This window comes from Trematomus bernacchii, unplaced genomic scaffold (genome assembly GCF_902827165.1).
Source record: "Trematomus bernacchii unplaced genomic scaffold, fTreBer1.1, whole genome shotgun sequence".
Classification (NCBI taxonomy): Eukaryota; Metazoa; Chordata; class Actinopteri; order Perciformes; family Nototheniidae; genus Trematomus; species Trematomus bernacchii.
The window spans coordinates 466,854-488,755 of NW_022987620.1; the positions used below are offsets into that span (position 1 = coordinate 466,854).

Below are 21,902 nucleotides of genomic sequence, written 5' to 3' on the forward strand. Positions count from 1 at the left end.
GTGCTGGCTGCTCTTCCACGGGAGTTTATTCTCCCGTTAGCTCCGGGTTAGCTCACACGGCTCTAAAGTATTCACTGTCTGACTGTCACACAAGCAGCTGATACATATCCCCAGTTCCCCTTAAGTGAATGTGTGTCAGTCTGAATTGACGCTGTTTGGCATCACAACGCTGTTATGAAAGTTTCTCTGGTATAACATGGGTGATGTTAGCATAGCAACCGAAGCTAAACTGACTACTTGCTTAGCCGTTTTCTACAGGCACATTTTACCGGCGTATTTTTCATTATGATTCTACTTGTGATAGTCGGACATGACAACCTGTGCAGCCCATGTATTGATTCCATCCGATAGCTGCTATAATAACAAACAAAACGTCTGCCTGCTCTCCACAATGATCAATAACAGCGAACGGATGGTCAAAGTAAGGTACAAATAAACAGAATCACACGAAGCCTGGTTAGTGTTGCCTGACTTTATAAAGTGTGTTTTTTTTTATAAGTGTGTGGTTGCCTTCTAGTCACTTTGCTCAGCGCTACTGCTTGTAGGCAGGCATGACGAGACTCTTCAGTCGACCCATGTTCAGGTTAGGTGGGTTTAGTTTCCTGCACGCCTCGACGTAAGAGAGACGCAAGCGACGCCGCCTCTAGCTCTGAAGCTCTTGCCTCTAGACCGTCAATTTTTTGGAGCTGGAATTGAACCGCATTCCGGAGCTATGAGGGGCGCCGCTGCGGTGTGAACAGGAAAAACCGGTACTTGTCCGAGCCGGAGCTGAAAAAGCGCCCATCTGTTACATATGCATACAAAATATATAGCATGTAATGTGTACACTAAAATAATATATTAGTTTTACCTAGATGCATATCTTACATGACAGACCATTCAAATGTGTCTTCAATCCAATACAATTTCTTCAACAATTTGTGCACAAAAGGAACATGATTAAAGGAAACTGACAGATTTGTTTTCGGCAAGTAGCCTAACCAACTAACCTTTGACAATTTTAGAGTACATGAAAAATCAAGCTTTTATCAATAGTGGAGAAAAACTCGAACCTGACATCAGTTTTTTTACACTGCATTATGTGTGCATAATTTATATAATCATCTTGTGACTAGTTCATAGATAGGCCTAATAAGTCAGCTAGACTAGACTGCTATTTGTAGTTTCTGCAAGTTATATTTTCAAAGAATATTTAGCCTTTTCTTTCAGATGTGTGCATTGACAATTCTAGCGAACCCTTCACAATTTCCCTTTTCGAGCATAAATGGGTCTATATTACTGCAACACTTCACATAATACCTTCCCATGAATGTTCAGTCCTTTGGCAATAAATCAGCTGAAAATGTGTTATTATCAAGGCCTGCTCTTTGCCCTTAGGATTGGTAAAAGTATGAATCCTATAACGAGAAAGTCAACAGATTTGGTTTCTGCAACATCAACGTTTTCTGTTCAAATAAACCCTGAAGAGAATTTGACCTTGGGGGATTTCATTTTCGAAGTTCAAAGCTATGTGAATAAACTCAAAATCATCTCTTTAATTATGGTCAAATTCCCTACCTACCACACACAGAACACACACAGACAAAAGCCCAGACATGGCACAAAGAACATGAAAGGTACAGTATGGGTGAAGAAAGGCTGGATGGCTAAAACTCAATCCCATGGTGTTTCTTTCCCGTTTTCATGATTAAAATGTCATGTCATCCCAAGCTAGACTCCAACGGTTACAAACGCATGAGTGTTGACTTTGTGCGTGTGTGTGTGTGTGTGTGTGTGGGGGGGGGCTCACTGAGGGCTGTGTCAAACTTCATTCGTCTCATTCCCAACCTGACTGGTAGTCGCAAATTACTGACATATACATAGAACACAATATATATACATATATATTTAGAAAAAACATTTATGAAATGAGTTTTGTCCCCCTCTTTTATTGAGATTGTATACATGACAAAAGCATTCACACCACAGTTGCAGGTACCATAGACATAGGCATTTAGGATCACTGTGCACAGTAACATGCATGGATAGATCTGTGAAGTCTTACACATCCTCTCTGTTAGCACTTATTAATATTCATCAATTACTGCACATACACGATTAAGCAAAAATGGCACTTCAGACACCACTTTAGGTAAACAGAGACAGAGCGTTCATCTTTATCAGTGTAACTGATCTATCTGACTTTATCAGTGTAACCGTTTTACATTTTAAAATATCTTTACATAGAAAAAATGTACCAGTATATAAGTTCACCAAAAGGATTAAGCAAGGCTAGTAAAATACATTCTTCCAAGAAACCAACCGAGAAATCCAACGTGCAAAAATTCATAACTTGACCGTTCACAAACTAGCTGAGAAACCAACATTTTACAAGTATATATATATATATTTTTGTGTGTATTTTATTTATTACATAAATAATTTGATTATCAAATGTGAATAATAATCTACTTTGTAGATAAAGAGATAGTCCAACACGGTAAAGTGTCAGTAAAAATGTGGGATGTGACTTGGGTTAAGACAGGTAGAGACAACTTGACTGTGGGCTTTGATCGAAGTCACTGTTGGGTGACCGGCGGCAGTCCAGGTGCGACGCAGGAATGTCCACCTCCAGACATTCTTCCCTTGTGGAGACAAAACAACCTTTTAACTACATCAAGATTCACATTAACATAGAGAACACACAGCTCGTGCTCTTCTTACAATTGGACAAACTGATAAAAAGGGTGGCTAAGACGTACCAGGATTGTAAGCGGTACATTCTGACATTTAGACACATGGAGGCATTTTGGTCTTGTGGCTAACTGGTACATAAAAATACCAATATTTCTTTTTACACGGTGTCCCATGGCACTTGGCAGAAAATATAATCCTCAAAGGCTGTCTCACAAATACAAAAGTGACAATAATACATAACCAAGGAATATATATGATATTTTTTTAGCAGCTTATTAAACATTGCATTCAACTCTTCTTGGCACAATAATTTTTTCCCTCAATCACTGTTTAACATACTGCAACAAGGTTCATAACATCTACATATCTATTCAGAAAATGTATGCATTTCAAACCGCCAAAACTGATTGCAACAAATAGCATGGTAATGACCTAATCCTTCATATAAACAGTATGAAACATGACATGAGAACATAAGTGAGCACAGCTACATCAGTACACAATGGAACTACGTAAGGAACTGCTGAAGCCACAATCAAATTACACCCCTTTGCAGTGGAGTATCCGCTGGGTGTGTTTGTACAACTTTGTTATTGCTCCTCCAATTGGTCTTCGAGAAAACATACTGAGATGACAGTTTGACTAAGAGGCCTGTCTCAGTACTGTGTGTTTATTTATAGACTGGAATGATAACCGGTGGGTTTCTTTTTCCCACAGTGCAGTTGTACTGTGCTGTACGCATACTGGCATGGTACAGAAATATTATGTTTTGGTGTGGACACTTCAGGCGCTAACAAAAGGCACCTATATACAGTGTTTGGCACAGCTACTTTCCATGGTAGCTTGCGGAAATGTCATGATTACACCAAGCTATATTCCAGTGGAAACACCTAAGGGCAATGCTACCATAGCAGGTCCAGTATGGGTACAACTCAGTACTGTACACAGGCTAGTATGCTAGGCAGTACGAAGTCTAGCTCAGTAGAGGGCACTGTCGTTGTGGTTGTAGGAGCTGGAGCTGGGGAACGTGGGGCAGGGTTTGTTCCAGGGAAGGGTCCCGGAGTGGTCCGCTGTGGGAAGGCTGAGGGTGCTGGCGCTCTTCAGCCTGTTCTTCAGGCCAAAGTTGAGGAAGGACGACTTCTTGGTCACTTTGCGGGACTTGGGGTTCTTGTCGTCGTCGTCATACGCCAGGCAGATCATGGAGTAGGTCTTGGGCAGGTTTCCGCAGAAGGTGGCACTCTTGGTAGGCTGGAGAGAGAAATAGAGGGGGGCATTTAGTGGAAAGAGAAAGTCATTGTAATGTTGGTTCAATCTAATAGTGGCTCTGGAAGTTATCAATCAATACATGGGGTTAATAAGTTAGACGTTTCTAATTAGTCGTTTTCTCATTATATTCACAAGAGGTCAATATAATCCTTAATCAGTTTCTCACTCAACTGCCATTTTCTAACAATTGGATTTTTGCTAGACATGGGTTTTTGTAAAACACCGATCGCATTCAATTTCAATTTCCAGTCCGATTTTAAATTTCTGATATCAATTTGTATTCTGAACCGCTGAATCAGATATTTGCGTGTTCAGATTTCCCTTTTTAGCATTAGAATTCTTACCTATAATTCTTCTAATAATAGCTTTTTGGGCAAATCGAATTTTAATTGTGTTTTCATAAGGAAACAATGACTATTTAATCATTTCTCCAAAACTGACAATAAGTTACAGGACCTTCTCTCAAATTAATTTAACCAAATATTCCAACTGGGACAAGTGCAATAATATAATATTTAATATAATAGAACTTACCCAGAAGAAGGTTCAAGTACATTTTAAGGTTGGTTTTGTTTTTAATGTTTTGTGTGCGTCGCATGTGTTATAATTCAAATGACAAACCTTTTTTTGCTAGTGGCCGATTTAATAGCACATGTCCAGCTTATTCTGTCAACCCTGTGCCTGTCCGAGTGAGAATAAGTCTCAAACTAAATCATTTCAGCTCTTTATCCTGATAATAAGGCTTTTGGCTTATAAACCATTTCCCTTCACAGTCCAAATATAAAGAAACTGTATTTGCCAGCTTATTTTCTGATCAGATTACTTTAAACTCATGAAGCGGAAACCTGTTTGATTTTCTCTCGAACTATAAACAATTTCACTTGGCAAACTACCTCAATATTTCTTTATTTTCTTCTGCAAATAGGAAGAAAAGAGGGCATCTTACCATCTGAGGGTTGCTGTCCATAACGCTGACCACCTGGATGGCGACCCCTTCCTCGTTCACATCCTTTAGGAGTCGCATCACATCGCTCACGGCCATCCATTTAGAATCTGTGTCGCCCACGGCAACAATGTAGTCGCCCTCCTTGAGACCTTCGGCCTAGAGGAGACAGGAGGGAGAGCAGGAGTCAGTAAAGTGGTGGTGCTGCAGCAGTAAACATTTACAGCCCCTGGTCTGTATGAATGGAGACTAAGTCAGGTTAGTCAGGTTCCCCTTCTTTCCTTCCAACTGCCAGCCAGGCTCAGCAGAGAAAACACCGGGTCAGACCCAAACAAAGCCATTTGAAACAAACACCTGCTAGAGTGTATGTGGGAAACCAGCCTAATCTACACGAAATGAGCTATTTCTGTCTGATAACTTGATCAGTTCCAAAAATAAATGCAGTATTAAAAGTTATAAAGGAGGTTGACCTAGTTACACTTGTGTAATACAGCTAATCTGTTTCTCTGCCTGGATTAATAGAAGTCTGCTCTTTGTCAGCACCGCTTAATGATCTGTCAGACTGAAAAGGGATTGCAGAGAATAAATACTGATTCTTAATTAAATGAGTAGCCAGAGAGGAGGTGGGGGGAGGGGATGGGAGGGAGCGCCTCCTACAAACATTCTTTGAGGCTGAATCCTGTTTCGGTTTCTGAGAAGGACTTCAATTAATCAAAGGTTCTCTGTGAAAATAATACATTAGAACTCATTTGATATTCAAGGGGGGGGCATGCCTACACTTTAAGCTGTTAGTTGTAGACCAAGTCACTCCCTGCTAGTGAATCGTGTTGCAGGGAGTTCATATTGAGCCACCTATGCATCTGGCTTTCCTTAAAGAGGAGTACATTGCTTTGCTCCCATGGCAGTACTCCTATCTGTTCTTTCGGACTGTCATTTATGCAATCCCATTTGAAAAAACCTGAACTACTCCTATATCAACTAAATCCGTAACATAAGTTTCATAGAAACAAATCTGAGGATGATTTTTGCTGTGATTGATAAACTGTACAGCAAACACTGTTGTTCCACCCTTGCTGCACACAAGGAAAAACTCCCACCCAAAATATAGGGAAACATAGAATAAACGTTGTGGAAATCAACTGAGAAGGGTCCCCTCTGCAAGGATAAAAAAACATAGACAATCCAAATGACAAAAATTATACTGTGAACATATATTAAAAAGAAGGATCCAGTTGTTAGAGCCACTTAAGAACATGCTTATATTTTAGAAATGATATGTATGTTAGCCTGATAGATATCACTTGAATAATACCACCACTTTAGTTTAGTTTAGTATATATATTGATATTATTGGACTATGCTAAGGTTATGTTTCTTCTACTTCATGCGAGTAAGATGCTGAAAGTCTGCAAGCTTGGAGAGAAACAGGTTTTTGACCGTCCTAGCGTGTAGTCGTGTAATTTAATTATTAAATGCAGTATTTTAGAATAAAGCCTTCTTTCGAATCATCAAGTCGGTAGTGGTCCAGCTGTGATGTCTTTTGGATGGAAACACCTGCCATGATGCTGCAATTTACTTTCAATACACCTTAAGGCCCTGACACACCAAGCAGTCACCAGAGAACTCGCCAACGCCGACTGTTGCGTCGCCGTGTTCTCCTGCGTCTTGGCCATGTGTCGCACTGGAACACACCGCAAAGACTTCAGCCAAGCACGTACAAACTGCGCATGCGTGAGTGGCAATAACTCTCCTTACCAGCAGGCGGCGGTAGTGTGTATTCGTCATTCAAAAGAGGCAACAACCGGAAGACAGAGAAGAAGAACAGACTGCGTGATCTAAACAAACAACAAATAGCGTGTGCGTTCCATTTTCACTCTCGTCCATCGAAAACATGTTTCGTGCGGTACTGGAGCTATCAGCCATTGGAGTGTTGCTTGTGGAAGACATTCTCAAGCAACCGTTTCGCTTCTCATGCACTGATTCGCTAGCTGAACAGCCAATCAGAGTGATTTCTTTGTCCGACTGCCTGTGGCCGACGCACGGCCGATTCAACATGTTGAATCGGCCGTGCGTCGGCCATGAGAGGCCAAATTCAGTTTGAGTCGTCCGACTAACGAAAACGGCCGATTTCGGCCTGGTGTGTCAGGGCCTTTAGTTTCACCTGCCTCTTTATATAGATAGCCTTGCAGACAACGTGTGTTAGGAGCTCCGTACAATGGCTAAACGGACACTATACAGAGTCAATTTTCTCACATTCAGGCGAAAGTAAGTAATAGTGGTTGACTTACAGCGGCTGGGCAGAGGGGGTCCAACGACACCACGTGGACGGGTGATTCTCCTTTCAGGGTGAAGCCCAGGTCCCTGTCTTCAGGGTGGAGCTGTATTGTGCGCGGGGCCGTCCACCGCTGCTTAGCAGAGAACACTGACAGAGGGCCCTGAGAGGAGACAGTGTGGGGAGGTTGGGGTTAATATGGCTCCAGATTCTCCCGACTCAAGTGTCTCCTAGAGTTCAAAGATGTTGGTGACAGCCTGAGGGAAACTGATAATAACATAATAATCCTTTTTGTGCCTTTACAGGCTGGTTCGAGATAATTAAAGTCTACATCTGTGACCTGTTATAACATCAGTACATATACTACTTACACTCAGGGGGACAGGAAAGTCCTATTTAAATCATCAATATCTCTAACACCAGCACTCTTACCAGTGTGCTTTTTAAACGAAGGAATTCATATGAAAACATTTTGCATAATATTTAACATATTACTACAATGTGCACAATCTTACTTTAACTTCTTATGTTTTTATTCTATTTGATCTTTTATTTGACATTTTACTTTTGAATGTTTACATACATAACTTATTTTATCTTATATTTTTATTGCAAATTCTTACTTTATCTTCTCATGTTTATATACAAATATATCATTTTTATTTATTTTATTTATTCTCTTATTTCCATCTAAAAATGGACTGTTTAGAAACCCAATTTCCGATCAATCAATATTTAGATTGTGTATTTGAATGCAGCAGATATGCAGTACCTGGCTGTAAATATTGATTATGTGTAATTACACATGAATGGTTGTATATCAAAATGTAACGCTTTGTTAAATGATCCTGAATCACTAAAGCAAAAAGTGCTCATTTTGCCTTTCAAACTGACACAGATAAGAGACCAAGCTTTTATAGCAATCATAATTAAGAAGCTCTAATCTTACATTTGTAATTGGGAAAATGTGTTTAATGAGTAATACATTAAAAAAGGGACATCATCACATGGACCATTTCCCTTAATTGATCAGAAACAGGTCCTACTTTTTAGACTGCTGAAGCCAAATGCTATCCGCCATTAATACTCTTGTTATCTGATGGGAACATCTCTCCTGCACAAAAGGCCTGTGTAACAGCAGATGAAGCCTCTCAGCCTCGCTGCTTTGATTATCACCGAAGCAAATGTATGTCTCTGTGTCTCCAAAAGCATTTGGCTGCACCTAATTCTTCAAAGCAACATTCATAACGGTGTCATTTGTATTGTAAATTAACATTTAAATTAGCTTTTTTGCAAGTGTATTCATTCAGGAATTTTTCTACAGTTGCAGATGAAGATCAGGCTGCAGCGATATTATTAGTATGATACTATTTGAATAGCTGAATTCCACTGAATCCAGAGAATGGTAAAGTATCTCAAAGTAAAAAAAAAGGATGCATTTTCCATTCAATACATTTTGGAAATCTACCATAAATAACATGTATATATCCACGAGAACAAAACGTGCATTTTGACTTGAACATAATTATAGTAAACAAATGAACTAGCAAACAAATGTGTTGATTCTCCATTGCCAATTTGGAAGAATCCAAATTAAATGACTTTGAATCCAAATCCAAAGTCATTTAATTTCATAAATCACTTTATTCAAATTGAGGATTTTGTTATTTTTTTGTTTTGTTTAGCGTGATGTCATAAATAAATGACAACAGTGTAACCTCAATAGAAGCTCTGATAGTTAACAACTAAAATATTTGTCACAGCCCCAGGTTTGAGTCTGAGATGGCTAATGAAGAGCGAGGTTGGAGTTTACAACAGGCACCAAAGAGGTACCTATTCACAGAGGCTCCTCACACCTGCTGTCTGGGAATCTATGACCCTTGACCTTTTTAACAATCGTTTGCTCCCAAGGTTGTTAGTCTTGACATTTCTGTTGTAGATAGGATAGAACAATAAAACAAAATTGGCGAAATATTTGCCAGATACAGTACAGTTCCTTTCTATAAAAAAAAAGGACACCATGACGATTTCAATATCATTTAAAGGTTTATAGAGGGTAATCTGCAAAATATATTCAAGCCTTCTTTTTTGTAATCCAAATATCAGTCAGAAATGATCTCAAATAGTTATTTTTTCTAAATCGTGCAACCCTAGTAATTGTAAACTGTGCTAAATGAAAGAAGTGACTCGCATATCGAACGCCCCTTAGAGAACATGAAGAGAAAACTTGAGTAACAGACCAATGCCCCCACCCCCCCTCTCCACCAACACCATGAAGAGTCAAGCTAGGGCCAGAGCACCTTTGTCCACTGTTAGAGTTAGTTTAGCATTTGTTGCTATGGATGAAAGTCCAGCAGGCTTTGAACACACAATATGACTTTGGATTGGCTAATACTGAAATGTGTCAAAGCTTCCAGGAGACTCACTCTGGGTTGGCTTTATTCAGAAATAGCAAGAAATAGACACTGGGTGTTAAAAAAACACAAAAAAACACAAATCCAGAGCTATTTCATGTCATATTTGATGAATAACCCAACCCTCATGTACACAACGAAAAACAGTTTTGTGAGTGGAAAATATTAGTAACCCACATACCAGCCTCTGGAAGAAGTCTGTGACTTTCACCTTTGTGGTAGCAGGAAACTCCATCTCTGCTCGGTGCTCTGTTTTAGCTATGGAAAAGAAGGGAGGGAAAAACAAAGGTGTTATTCTGCAATGTTTACTGTCACAACCTGTTTCAACTGCGGCCCTGTGGAGAGGCGGGGCAGTGGAGTTTGCAGTGCAAACATTACATCACCTATACGTGCAAATAAACGTCACTTATCACATGTGATAGCAGCAGGTGTGGTACACAACCTTGTAGCCTTTTTTTTTAAGAGACCGTTTCCTGAGAGACAAATCAACACACTGGCATTCTTTATCATTTGTTGTGGTGACACTAAGGAAAGTTTCTATGTCGACCACAGGGAGAATAACTGTCACCTCAGAAACAAAAAATAAACAAGTGTTCTGAAAGATTTAAGACTCACAAATGATGTCTGGGGCCTCCGTGTAGTCACTGAAATCTTCGTCGTCTTCATTTTCACTGCTCTTGTTGAGGGAGCGCTGCAGGCTGGCTCTCAGGATGTCTTGCAGGACCTGCAGCTTGTTCAGGTGGTGGCACAAACTGTAGATCCTCAGAGCCTCCTCGTGACCCAGGATGGCCCGGCGAATGTGTGCTTTACCTGGGGGGGGGGGGGGGATTTGCCAAAGCAATGATGAGCATAAGTTGTATTGAATAAGATAATAAGGAAAGTAAAGGGACACAGTTAACCAGGAAGATAGGTCTGACGTAATGGAGGGGTAGAGTAATGAAATATTTGTGTAGGCTTACCGGAAGTTAACATTGCACATTCAATTAAGTAATATTGCTGAAACTAACACCTTTTGTTCGGCAGGATAATCTTTACATATTAACACAACTTAGTTTTAACATTTTCAAAGCGTAAATGCAATCACCAAGAAAAAAAGCTCACATTAGACAATAAACAAACTCCGTCACAATTGTATGACCTAACGTATTCACCGCTAATGTTAGATCTGAGGACGTTTAGAAGTCTAATTTAGCATCTTGTTAGAAACCGCTGTTTTTAAGACACATAAAAGCTTTAGGCATTCACAAGTTGGGTATTTACTGACATATTTTATGCCGTAGAACAAAAAACGTGAACCAGCACCAATCTATTTGCTCTCTACCGTTCTCTATTATCCTCTTACCAACACGTTCACGTTCATCTTTCTTCTTCAGGATGTCAAGAGGAGAGCGTCCCTCAGGAAGGCGATCGTAGACCTGTGACAAGGTCTTCTCCTGCTGGTCTTCATCGTCACTGAGGCCCACTGAACACACAGAGAGCAAAAAGAATCAATAAGCTGAGTCCCTGATTTCCTTCTGCACACTGGGGTTCAAAGTCTTTATCCTAAAGCTGTGGAGGTCAGTGGATAGCCCTCGAGCCAAAAAGGGGCTTAAGGTTTACTAACAGAGACATCACTCAAAATGTGACTCTTTGATAAATGGATGGCTAATTGTGATAATGATTATATGGGCACCCCATGCACTTCGTTATATAACATATCATATTCTAATGATGTAGTATAATGTGTATTTAACCTTTAATTTACATAATGTTTGTTTTCAACATCTCATTCAACAAATTATAAAAAATATTGCCTTAATTGAACAATGCATGACTTGCATCTGTCCTGCAAACAAATATTTATAGAAAACCGACGACCAGCAAGATCACATTCAATGCTGTAACAAACGGCCGACACTTGAATGCCCTGATGCTACGATTGCATTGGTTAAAGAAAATATACATTTGAAAGGCAGAGGGGACACTTTACAGATAAGTCGGTGCACAGTGCATACATTGTTGCACATTTATACTTTGATTAACTCTTGTAAACTATCATCTCCTCTCCTCCATCACTTGTTTCACCAGATTAAAAGGTACATATATATTTCCCACGAAGAGTTTATTTAGCTATGCAGTACATCTGTTAACTGCAACTATCTTCAGTCTGTGCTGTCCTGAGCTGAATCCTCTCTGTACAGTCCGTTGGTTAATTGCTCTTTTCTCCTCAGTCACACAGGAATCTGTTAATGAGCAGCCTCACTCAAGGCTGCTTTGCTCCACTGTTCCTCTATTCAGTCCTGTCCCATTCATAGCCCTGTCCATCCACTGTTAACTCAATATCATCTGCTGTTTTGGTTGTCAGTTAAATCCCTCTAAATTGCAGTTATTGAAGTTTAGTAGGAAGAAAAAAGGATAAAAACAAGGTGGCAAAAATGACCATCAACTGCACTACTGGAGGGTTTTCTTATTTACTCACAGAACTTCCTTCTCTTCCTCTCTCACTCACTCAGTGTGCATTAAGAGGCTACACACTCTAATCCTACTGCACTTTACAGTACACTTACTCAATTTCATCCCCTTCAACATCCCTCTCTATCCTTCACTCTCAATCGCTGCCCATCCTTCCACTGAGTTCCTGGAAACTTGGCCTTTCTGTACCATTGGCTCTGTGCGTGCGTGTGTGCGTGCGTGCGTGCGTAAATAGCTGTTATGTAATAGCATTGTGGCTGGCTGTGGTTCAGTCCAGCAACCGGGTGACCGGCCCTACACTTTAGGACAGTGTAGGGCCAGCCAAGGTGTCTCATAACACCAATGCATCACACGCTTCAAGTTTACCAGCAAACGCCCAGGATACTATTATAAAGCAAGGAGATTTAAACGTGTACGGTGAATTTGCAGATGGAGGGGGAGTTTTTTTTATGACTAGAGCCGATGCCTTTTATTAAATCAAATAACAATTAATATCTTACACTGCGCATCAAATGTTGTTATTGTCATTTTTAGCTGTTCTTATTTTTATTTTGGCTTTTTATAAACGTCACATATTTCGTAAAGGGGCCCTAGTATGCTCATTTTCAGATTTCATAATTGTATGTTGTGCTCTACTGTCAACCTCTGTCTGAAACTCTGATTGGTTAGCTGACTACATGTAGCTCTGTTGTGATTGGTCAACCGCTTATAGATGTCCCGCCCCTTAGCCTATCACGTACAATGTGTTGAAACACTTTGGGCTGACTTTGCCAGGACAGTTAGTAGTAACTACTATTTTGTATTCCTGTGTGTCTGTAGAGAGCATTTGTGTACCTGGTGCAGTGCACACTATATGAAAATAACTACACATTGCAGAAAGACAATGCTGCTTTAACAGTAGTGCTTCTTATAAACTGAAAAACAGCTTGCATTATGTTGCGTGAATAAAAAAATAAAAAGCAAATAATGCTAAATAAAGTTTCCTTTACATTTCCCAGATTTTCACATTATTTTACACATCAGATCTGTGTTCAATTCAGTTTGTCTTACACTGGTGGTCCAGTAGCGCTGAGGCTACAAAGTAGTGTGCCATGGAGCGGTAGTGGTTGGTTTTGACTTGCGACATGGTAGACCAGAAGAACGGGACATTGTCTTTGATTGGCGTCTGGATCATGGACTGATGGACTTGATCGTAGATTTCTGAGACCTGGCAGGAAATAAGGATTAGAGTTACAGAGAGAAGACTTTAAAATACACTTATCTGGATACCATCTCTGATAGAAGTGAGGAATCAGACTGTGGTGACATTATTACCTTACATTTACTTTACCTACAGCTAAAGAAAGAACACTGTGTTCTAAATGATGTGTGTGCTATTTACCTTCGCAGCCTCCTGGGCCATTTTCATCAGGGAATTGAAATGGTTTCTGATCCCAGGCAGTGCAGTCTTCTCAAACAGGCACTCCTGAGCCTGAGCTAGCATCATCCGGATCAGCATACTGAGCATGGCTGGGCTCATGTCGTAGCTGGGGGTGTGTGTGAACGTCTCCTTCAGGTGGTTCAGGATGCCTGGGGGGGGACGAGAGGTTAGCCCAGCTGCAAACCAACTTATTTTAAGTGTGTAGCCACAATACACACCCTTAATGATAAGAATGTCCCCTCATTGAAACCAAATTAATCACATGTTGTATCCATTTAGTGTTTCACCTATAAACCTTATACATGCTTTCAGAAGAGAATAACAGTTGCGTAAACAAACATTTAAAGAGCTCTGAAAGGGTGTGAATATTTGGTAGTTATGATCATGACCAAAGTAAGACATTTTCTGAACTCTAAGGACATCAGAGCAACATTTTTAATGGGATTAAAAAAAAATAAAAAAAGGGAGGGGGGGGGCTAAAGGATGCCATGTTTAAGAAAGCATGCAACCTAAATCAAAATCCTTTTTATGCCTGTAATTATTTGGACACTACAGAGTAAGGATTTCTTTCTTTTTTGTGATTTGTTTGAGGTTAAAAGACCCTGCAGATAACTTAACCATTTTTCTCTTAATGTTTTCTTAATGGTGACACCAGGGACATATAATAAACAAAAGGTTTTATGTGTCTAGCTCGGAAATATGACAAGTAGCCCCACAGCATTCAACAGTTTCTATGATAGTCATAGTTAGTTCTACTATTTCAATTGACTTCATTTCAAAGAGAGAAACTGTCACGAAACCCAATTCCCCCAGGATAAGAATTCTGATCTTGACTGATTGATTCTGATGCTAGTAGTCTGGTAATATAGTTATTGGTTTGGCAACAGCGAACATCCATTGGCAAAACCCAAATAGCCAATTTGCGAGAGGCATATAGTTTGCTAGTCCCCAGAATGACTTCAATATGCTTTACCCTCCAATAACCCTCATTACTGACACTCTTACACAGATGTTTTAAAAGGTTCCACATAGAGAATAAGGGTGATTCATTTTGTCATGTACTTCTTCCTTTCCCCGGGCCTGTTGCTGCAGCAGTCAGATCAATGTCCTTGTGCTTCTTTAAAGCTGAGCCAAGACACAAACCTTCTTAAATTAGTTTTTCATGCTCGATGGAAGCAATAAGACTGTGTGCATTCCAACTGAGAGCGCCTGCCTCTTATTTTACAGATTAATAAGCTAGCAGAGGAGAGATGGAGACAACTTAATAACAGAGCACTGCCTCGCTAGTCTTCAGCCATTGTAGGGTGGCTCCTCCCTTTATAAACGTCTTCGTTCCCTGGCTAAAGGGCACTGCAGCAGCCTTTCTACAGACAGCAATCCTGCCTACAGTATCACCTCCATTCGGGTGACAATGTTCCTCATAACAACAAAATAGTCTTTACTTCGTACAAGCCTAAATTATAGCCTATCAAAGCAGCGTAGCCATGGCCTGTTCAGAGCTGTAATTATACTCCTCAAACTGCCAAGTCATAATTCTATCAAGACTCGTCAGAGCTTCCTGAAACCTCAGAGGGGTTGGGGAACCAGTTCATGCCCTGGGTGCTTCTCTGGAGCTCAGCCACATGACAGGAAGCCAGAGAAACATTGAGAGCATTCACTCCCCGTCACGGAGCGCGAGTCAAAGGGTGGAGGCTGGCACGTACTCTGAAAATGGGGCTTTGTTTTGAACCACTGAATCTATTTTTTGTTGAACAGTGCGTGCATTTAATGTTAAGGTCCTTAAAACTGGTTATTTGTGGGCTGTAGTGATGGGGTGATTTGCATGTAAAATGTTAAAGGCTAGTGAGAGAAAGTGTACATGTAACTGTTTATTATCCATTTTCCTGTCTTTCTTTCCCAATTATTTAGAATAGGTGCTCTCTGTTAACAGGTTCAGTTAATGGTGCCCTGTTATGCTAATGTTAAGGTTCATGTTTGTATTGTGTGCCTTTACTGTTTACAGTGTTGCATAGTGAAGTCAGAAGTAAACAAAGGAGTGGAGGCGTTTCAGTCAGGGGGGCAGTGTGGGAGGAAACTACCTCTGGAGGGAACTTTGGGATTTCAACCTTTGCAGTCCATTAACATGCAAAAAAACGTATATATAACACATTACAGGAATAGGAAAACCCAAAAAGCACAATAGGGCCCCTTGTAATGACTCCGACCTCTTCCTACCTGCGGCTTTCTGAAAGGAAGAGATGGCCTCCTCCAGGCCTACTATCGTCTGTCGGTCGCTGCGGGTACCGATCTGAGAGTAGAGGGCGGCCATGTTGAAGAGGATGCTGGCCTTCTCCAGGGACAGGTTCTGCTGGCACACCGGCACTCCTGTGAAGGAGTCGTACCTGAAGGAAAAAGGCATATATTTAATTTTGTAAAGCAGGAATGAAGAGAATGAAATTGATGTTAAATTGAAGACAAAAGTATAAAAAAGAAACAGCTACTTAAAAATAACAACTAAGATATTGGGAACTCTCTGGAGGAACGAAACAGGTTTATATAGCAGGAATAAAATCCTGTTGGCCACAATGTCTTGTAAAATCATCTAAAGGCTCTGAGAGTTTAAGCCTTTAAGCTAATCTTCTCCTCTTCTTTATCTCTGCTGCATGAATGAATGAATGAAGAGCATTCAGCCTGAAGTCAGTAGGGGGTCAGATGCTCTTCAGACAGTGCTGGACGTCATCAAATATCCTCCAAATGAGGATAATGAAAGCTGCTTGACAAGATTTGTTACTAATCTGATAACCTTAAAAGCATTATTTAAATTCTTCTGTTCAGTATAAAGATTTAAAACATAAGAAAACAAAGGTGAGGGTTTTGTTATTATTTGCCAATTGCAAATTCCTCTCTTGAACAGCGTTTCCCTTATGCGTGTAACACATTCAGTAAGAAGACATCATCAAATCAGAAAGATGGGGATAAACCCAGTCATTAGTATTTATCTCTCCTATGGGTCACCGCACAGTGTGGTGTCTCTTGGCAGAGATCTACTAGTTGATCCGTGGATTTACGGAAGTAACATGACTTAGTCTTTGCTGTTTAAGCTCAGAGGCTCTAGGAAACCCTGGTGTAGGGGCTCAAAGCTGCTACAGTAGGTTAAAGAGCAGGACGGCTGTCTTCATCTTCGTACCAGGTGAAGAAGATGCCAGTCGGGCGGCTTGGGGAGAAGAAGCGGCTCTCCATCAGAGGCAGGTGACTCGAGTATTTTGCCATCAGTTCCACCCCGGCCTCGTCTCGACTTGGCGTTCTGCAAGCCTAGGACAGAGAAAGATCTCTTATACAGTCTGTAACAATGAAACACTTCTTCACAGAGCTGTTGTTGGAGGGGAACTTATTTAAAGATGAGTTTTATCATTCAGTAATGATCACTTATTTGATCACGTGTTATCTAGCAATGATAGCTTTACTCTTATCCACTGATGGTTTTCTTAAAATGTGATGATTTAACATGGACATGGTACATTAACAAATAAGCTAGCCAAGAGGCTTCTTCATCTTTAATCTAAAAGTTAGAAAGTCTTTCTCAGAAATCCCAGAGATCAATATCGTAAAAAACTAGATTTCCACCTCACATTTGTTTGCTGGATTTTCTGAGGCAAAGCCAACAAAAAGCTAATGGGATTTTTCCATTGGATTTTGGAATATTGCAGAAAATAAGTTCTGTGGCAAACACATGTTCATTTACACATTTTGTTCAGCAGGATCATCTCCACATATTAACAACTGCTTATTCGTAGCTGAAGCGTACAAGCATCCAGCAGAAGTTAAAAGCTAACGTATGGTTATAGAATAATAGAGAAATGATAAACACATAATATCAGATCAGATGGTATGGGGGCGCTACCTGTCGCAGGTCCATCAGTTCAGCAATCTCATCTTCAAAACATTTCCCATCTTCACTGTAGTGCTCCAAGATGAAGTCCTGTCAGAACACAAAAAAGCTTAACATCTCCATTCAACTTGTTATGGCCAGTTTTTGGGGGAAGTGCTCTTGAGCTCAATAGTTGGACACTCTGTAACATGGTGAGAGCTACCATTCTATCAGAGGTAGAAGCCACCTGTTCATTCAGACGTGATTATAGTCAATAAGTAGAGCAGCATTAACATGCTCATAAAGTCACAAAGCCTGCCCATAAACCAGAACAGGATGTACATTTACAATCAAGATATTTATGAGAGTGCTTCCCCGCCATGGGACATACCTTTATGAGAACTCTTCTAGTCTTAATAACCGCTGACTCACTTAGGTAAACAAGACAGATCTTTTTATAGTCGGATAATTACATGTTTATTGAATATATTCAAAGCATAAGTACAGGGCGCAGACAGTGTGACCCAAATACTTCAATTTACAGTATCTAAATCCTTATTGAAAACACTGCCTAACAACATGTTGCATGCAAATGAGCAGTTTGTATGATCTTATCTGCTTATATTGGTTTTATTGACAAGTTAGTTTGTTATGTTAGATACCCTTAAAAGAAGATATAACACAGTTTAGCAGCATTATTCTGTCCCTTTTCTCCAAAAGTCATTGAAATGATCATTAAATGCCTGCATTAGACACAAGTATGAATGTTAACTATTTATATACATGTACTGTAATAAAAGGGTGGTTCTTCTGTACCTTGAAGAAAGTGGAGAAGTCGATGTCTTTCGTCTCCTTCAGACCTAGAGCAATGAGGGGGATGTTGGCGGTTTCCCTGTAAACAGAAAGATAGAAATACAGAGTTATCTAATGCTCGATTTAAAACTGTATTTAGTGTCACCTTATTTATTATTGCCAAGATAAGGAAGTTGTAAATTGAAGCTTGAACAATCACAAATACATGATATGATGTTCTAAATGCTGGCAACAAAGACAATAACTGCTGACAACACATGATACAGCAGGACTTGAAATACAAAGGACAATGCAGTATTTATCTTAATGTGAGTATAATGTGTGCCAAACTGAAAGCATGAATAGGTTAGCATTGAAGAAAAGCGGACTCTAAGGTGTGGTACGAGATATGAAACAAGAAACTCCCTTTGACAACATACCAAGCATCGTTAGGAAAGTCACGCCAGACTAGATGTTCAAATATTATGTCCCAAACTTCTTCTGTTGGGTTTATATCCCAGGAAGCAGGACAATAGTAAAAATTAGCATACATTTATAGACCTCAGTTTCCTTAACGGTAAAACACGTTAAGCATTGAAAAGGCTCACTGTCTCATTGGTTAGGACGGATGTTATCAAGTCTTACATTGGAAAGGATATCTTGCATATTAAAGCGTGGCCCGGATCTATTTGAGAATATATGGACGCCTTTTTATTAATGATGTTAAACTTTGAATTGAACCATTGGATATGATATTAAATGGACGACTCATTTCAGCAACAATGCAATGACCAAGCTTATGTTATATTTTGAATCCTTAACAATTAATATAAACCACTGGGTACTGTCTTTTTTTTAAACGTTATTTACTTTATTAAGCCCTTATCATCTTTGATTTTAACGTGTTTTATTTTAATATATTTTTGTATTTATTTTCTGTAACTTTTTTTACTTTATGTGTAATATAAAAATGACTAGGCTGTTTTGTCTGTTGTTAAACATGGAAATAAAGATGTTTAAACAAATAACAATAGTATGTTCAGTGCCAAGATTACCATTTGGTTTACAGACGAAGCCTGTTTAACTTTATATTTTTAATTTGTATTTATTTATTTGTTAACTTGTTTTTTATGTTTTTGGTTGTCTTTTATTTTAATGTAACATATAAATAACAAAAATATGTACAGTGCAAGGATCACAGCAGCTGTGTTACCTGAGAAAGTTTACACTTAAGTTAAATCTTCATAGAGGGGGAAGTCCAGATTAGACAGATGGTGCTGTAGGAGGATTTAAAAGGTGAATGGGGCCCCTATGTCTCCGAGTAGCGTTAAGCCTCACATCTTTCTGTTTATAAATCATTGGCCCTGCTTTACTAACACATACAACTCTTTCCTCTCTTCTTCGCCAGAGCAGGCTGCTAACCTTCCATTACTTGAACCCACTCAAAAGTCAACAGAGGCTGCCATAAAACAGCGGGTTCACCTTCCCCTTCTGATCTCAGCTGTAATGCTTTCTGGTCGCATGAAGCTAGAGGTCTTTGCTGCTGACAGATGGAAAGCAGGTTCAGCTCGTTATCAGAGCCGAGGAAATATAACCTGCTGCGCATCAGACCGAGTCTATGAAAAAAAAAAATCCCTCCCCCTACTTGAAGCAGGAAAATGAGGTGTTACAAAATAAACTGCTCTTTTTAAAAACCAGCTAGGGTTGCATCTGGATTCACGAGGCATTTTGTTACTCGAAACCGACTTCCAATGAGGGCAACAGAAGCACGTCCAGCACCATGATGCAGTTTGACCCAAACTGTTGTAATCAGGGTTCTTTCTATCAAAACATTTTGTACAGCCTTTTTCATTGCACAAGATGTCAAAACCGCAAGGTTGAAAAAACTAATCCTCACACTCATTCATCACTTGATGATAAGGAGGCATTCCACTGGCATACTGGCTCTGTGAATCACTGAAACCCTCATTCATCAGTAACAGTGACGGAGCCAGATAGACGCTGCAGTGTAATCCATTAGTACTTGGAGATGATATCACTGCGGGCTTCTCTCTGGTTTGGCAGAGGGAGGGCCGTGGGGGATGAGGGTATCTGTTCTGCAGGGAATCTGAAATGTTAAAAGCCTCTCTCAAGATCACTCCCCCCTTCTCTGCACACACACACACCTTCTCACCAATTGTACAAGTGCCAGTGTGCAAGACATGGAACAGATGACCATTGCCATAGCCCTTTACTAAATCTCTAAACTATGCTGAGTCATACAGTCAGCATATACATATTGTAAACATCATTTTGTTTTGTTACACATTAAACTGATATATGTAGGCCTATAGCTATCCATTCTGACAACCTGGGCTCTTTGACTCAGTAGACACAGGTAGAAATGGTTACATCATTTGGGAGGTGTGCTTATTTGATTTCTTGCTCATATTAACATAAGAAAAGATGTATACACTTAATATGTCTGCCAACTAAATATTGAGCTCGAGCCAAGACACTGTTAGCTTAGCTTAGCATGAAAACTGGAAGCAGTGGGGCAAAACGATAAGTTTTGGTTAGCAACACATACTTGTAGCATGATTGCATTCATTCAAGTCTACTAATTTAAGAAGAAGATTATTTGTATGATTTAAATCCAGTTAAACATATTAAATGTGTGATCATTTCACACCATTCCCCCCTTGCTATATGTGTTATTAGATCAGGCAACCAGTTTTAAGAGATGAGAGTTTCGTCTCTCCAACGTAATCTCAGATGATAGACAACGGCAAATGATTCTTTCCACGCTCTCAGCAGTGTAGCACAGTGAATGCAGCGTCCTGTGGTGCTGATATCTTTATCTTTTCTTGTGTCATCACTTTGGCTGTTCAGATAGTCTCTAAGTAATCTCAGTTAGCTGTCCAAGTCCTGAACATTACAAAGATGAATTGAACAAACACAAATCCTAGTACAAGTAGTAAACATGTAGGTACTATGAGTGACATATCATACATTTATATTAGAAGGCAAAATGTTCAACAGTGTTAGTGATAAGATGTCCAGAATACAGTGAGTTACTGCTATTCTTCTAATGGGGTGGTTCAAGGAGGTCACTAACATTATGTACAGCATGTACTGCACCAGTAATATATGTACTTTCTGTTATGCATTACTCCATGCCAAAACCAGTTGAATCTGGTTTGAGTGAGAAATAACCACAGAGGAAGGCGATGAGAAAAGGGTAGAAAGGCAAGGAGAAGTTTTTTGTTTCCGTGCTTGACACTGAGGTTGTATTTCAGGCTGGTAGGAGGAGGCTAACTCTCCATTGTGGCATCATCCCACTGAAAAACACTTTCTCAACATATCAAATATTCCTGTACACCAGTATGTATGACCTTTTTGTCAATCTGGTGGTGTGAACACTCATTTTCGGACACACAATGTTGGACAGATGACGGTAGTTTCCCAGAATGCCTATTGTCTGTGGAGGGAGCAGGTGTTTCTCTGAGAGCCTGGCAAGAAGGCTGAGTGTTCCCACACTTGAGACGCTCTCATCCCATGTGACGGAGAACAATCAGGCCTAATGATTGTACCAAGCTGTAGCTGTTGAATTTGAAAGATTTTAATGTAGTTTTTTAAACTAATAGTCTATTCTATGGGGATTTGTGCAATGCAATAAAAGGAGGTTGTTTTTTTGTTTTTTTGTCAGGACTAAATACATTTATTTAAACATATTTTGGTGTCTAATTGTTGACTGATAATAGTTTTCTGTTTTATTTAAGTGAATGTTGTTTTTTAGTACCATTAATGGTATTGTTTGTATTTAAAATAATACCATATAA

General features: G+C 39.7%; 1 protein-coding gene across 3 annotated transcripts in view; it reads right to left on the reverse strand.

Annotated features, from left to right (window-relative positions):
* Positions 1-1,908: 1,908 nt before the first annotated feature.
* rhpn2 (rhophilin, Rho GTPase binding protein 2) overlaps positions 1,909-21,902 on the reverse strand; it is a 35,916-nt gene continuing 15,922 nt past the window's right edge. For 2 of the 3 annotated variants that reach the window (XM_034132733.1, XM_034132735.1), the window contains exons 4-15: positions 18,106-18,181; positions 17,323-17,400; positions 16,609-16,733; positions 15,657-15,823; positions 13,404-13,591; positions 13,073-13,229; positions 10,914-11,033; positions 10,187-10,381; positions 9,753-9,829; positions 7,174-7,320; positions 4,889-5,044; positions 1,909-3,924 (exon numbers count right to left, since the gene is read on the reverse strand). In XM_034132733.1, coding sequence (XP_033988624.1) covers positions 3,655-3,924; positions 4,889-5,044; positions 7,174-7,320; positions 9,753-9,829; positions 10,187-10,381; positions 10,914-11,033; positions 13,073-13,229; positions 13,404-13,591; positions 15,657-15,823; positions 16,609-16,733; positions 17,323-17,400; positions 18,106-18,181 — 1,756 coding nt within the window. In that variant the 3' untranslated portion in view covers positions 1,909-3,654. The remainder of the gene's footprint in view (positions 3,925-4,888; positions 5,045-7,173; positions 7,321-9,752; positions 9,830-10,186; positions 10,382-10,913; positions 11,034-13,072; positions 13,230-13,403; positions 13,592-15,656; positions 15,824-16,608; positions 16,734-17,322; positions 17,401-18,105; positions 18,182-21,902) is intronic. The other variant, XM_034132734.1, reaches the window with a different exon arrangement.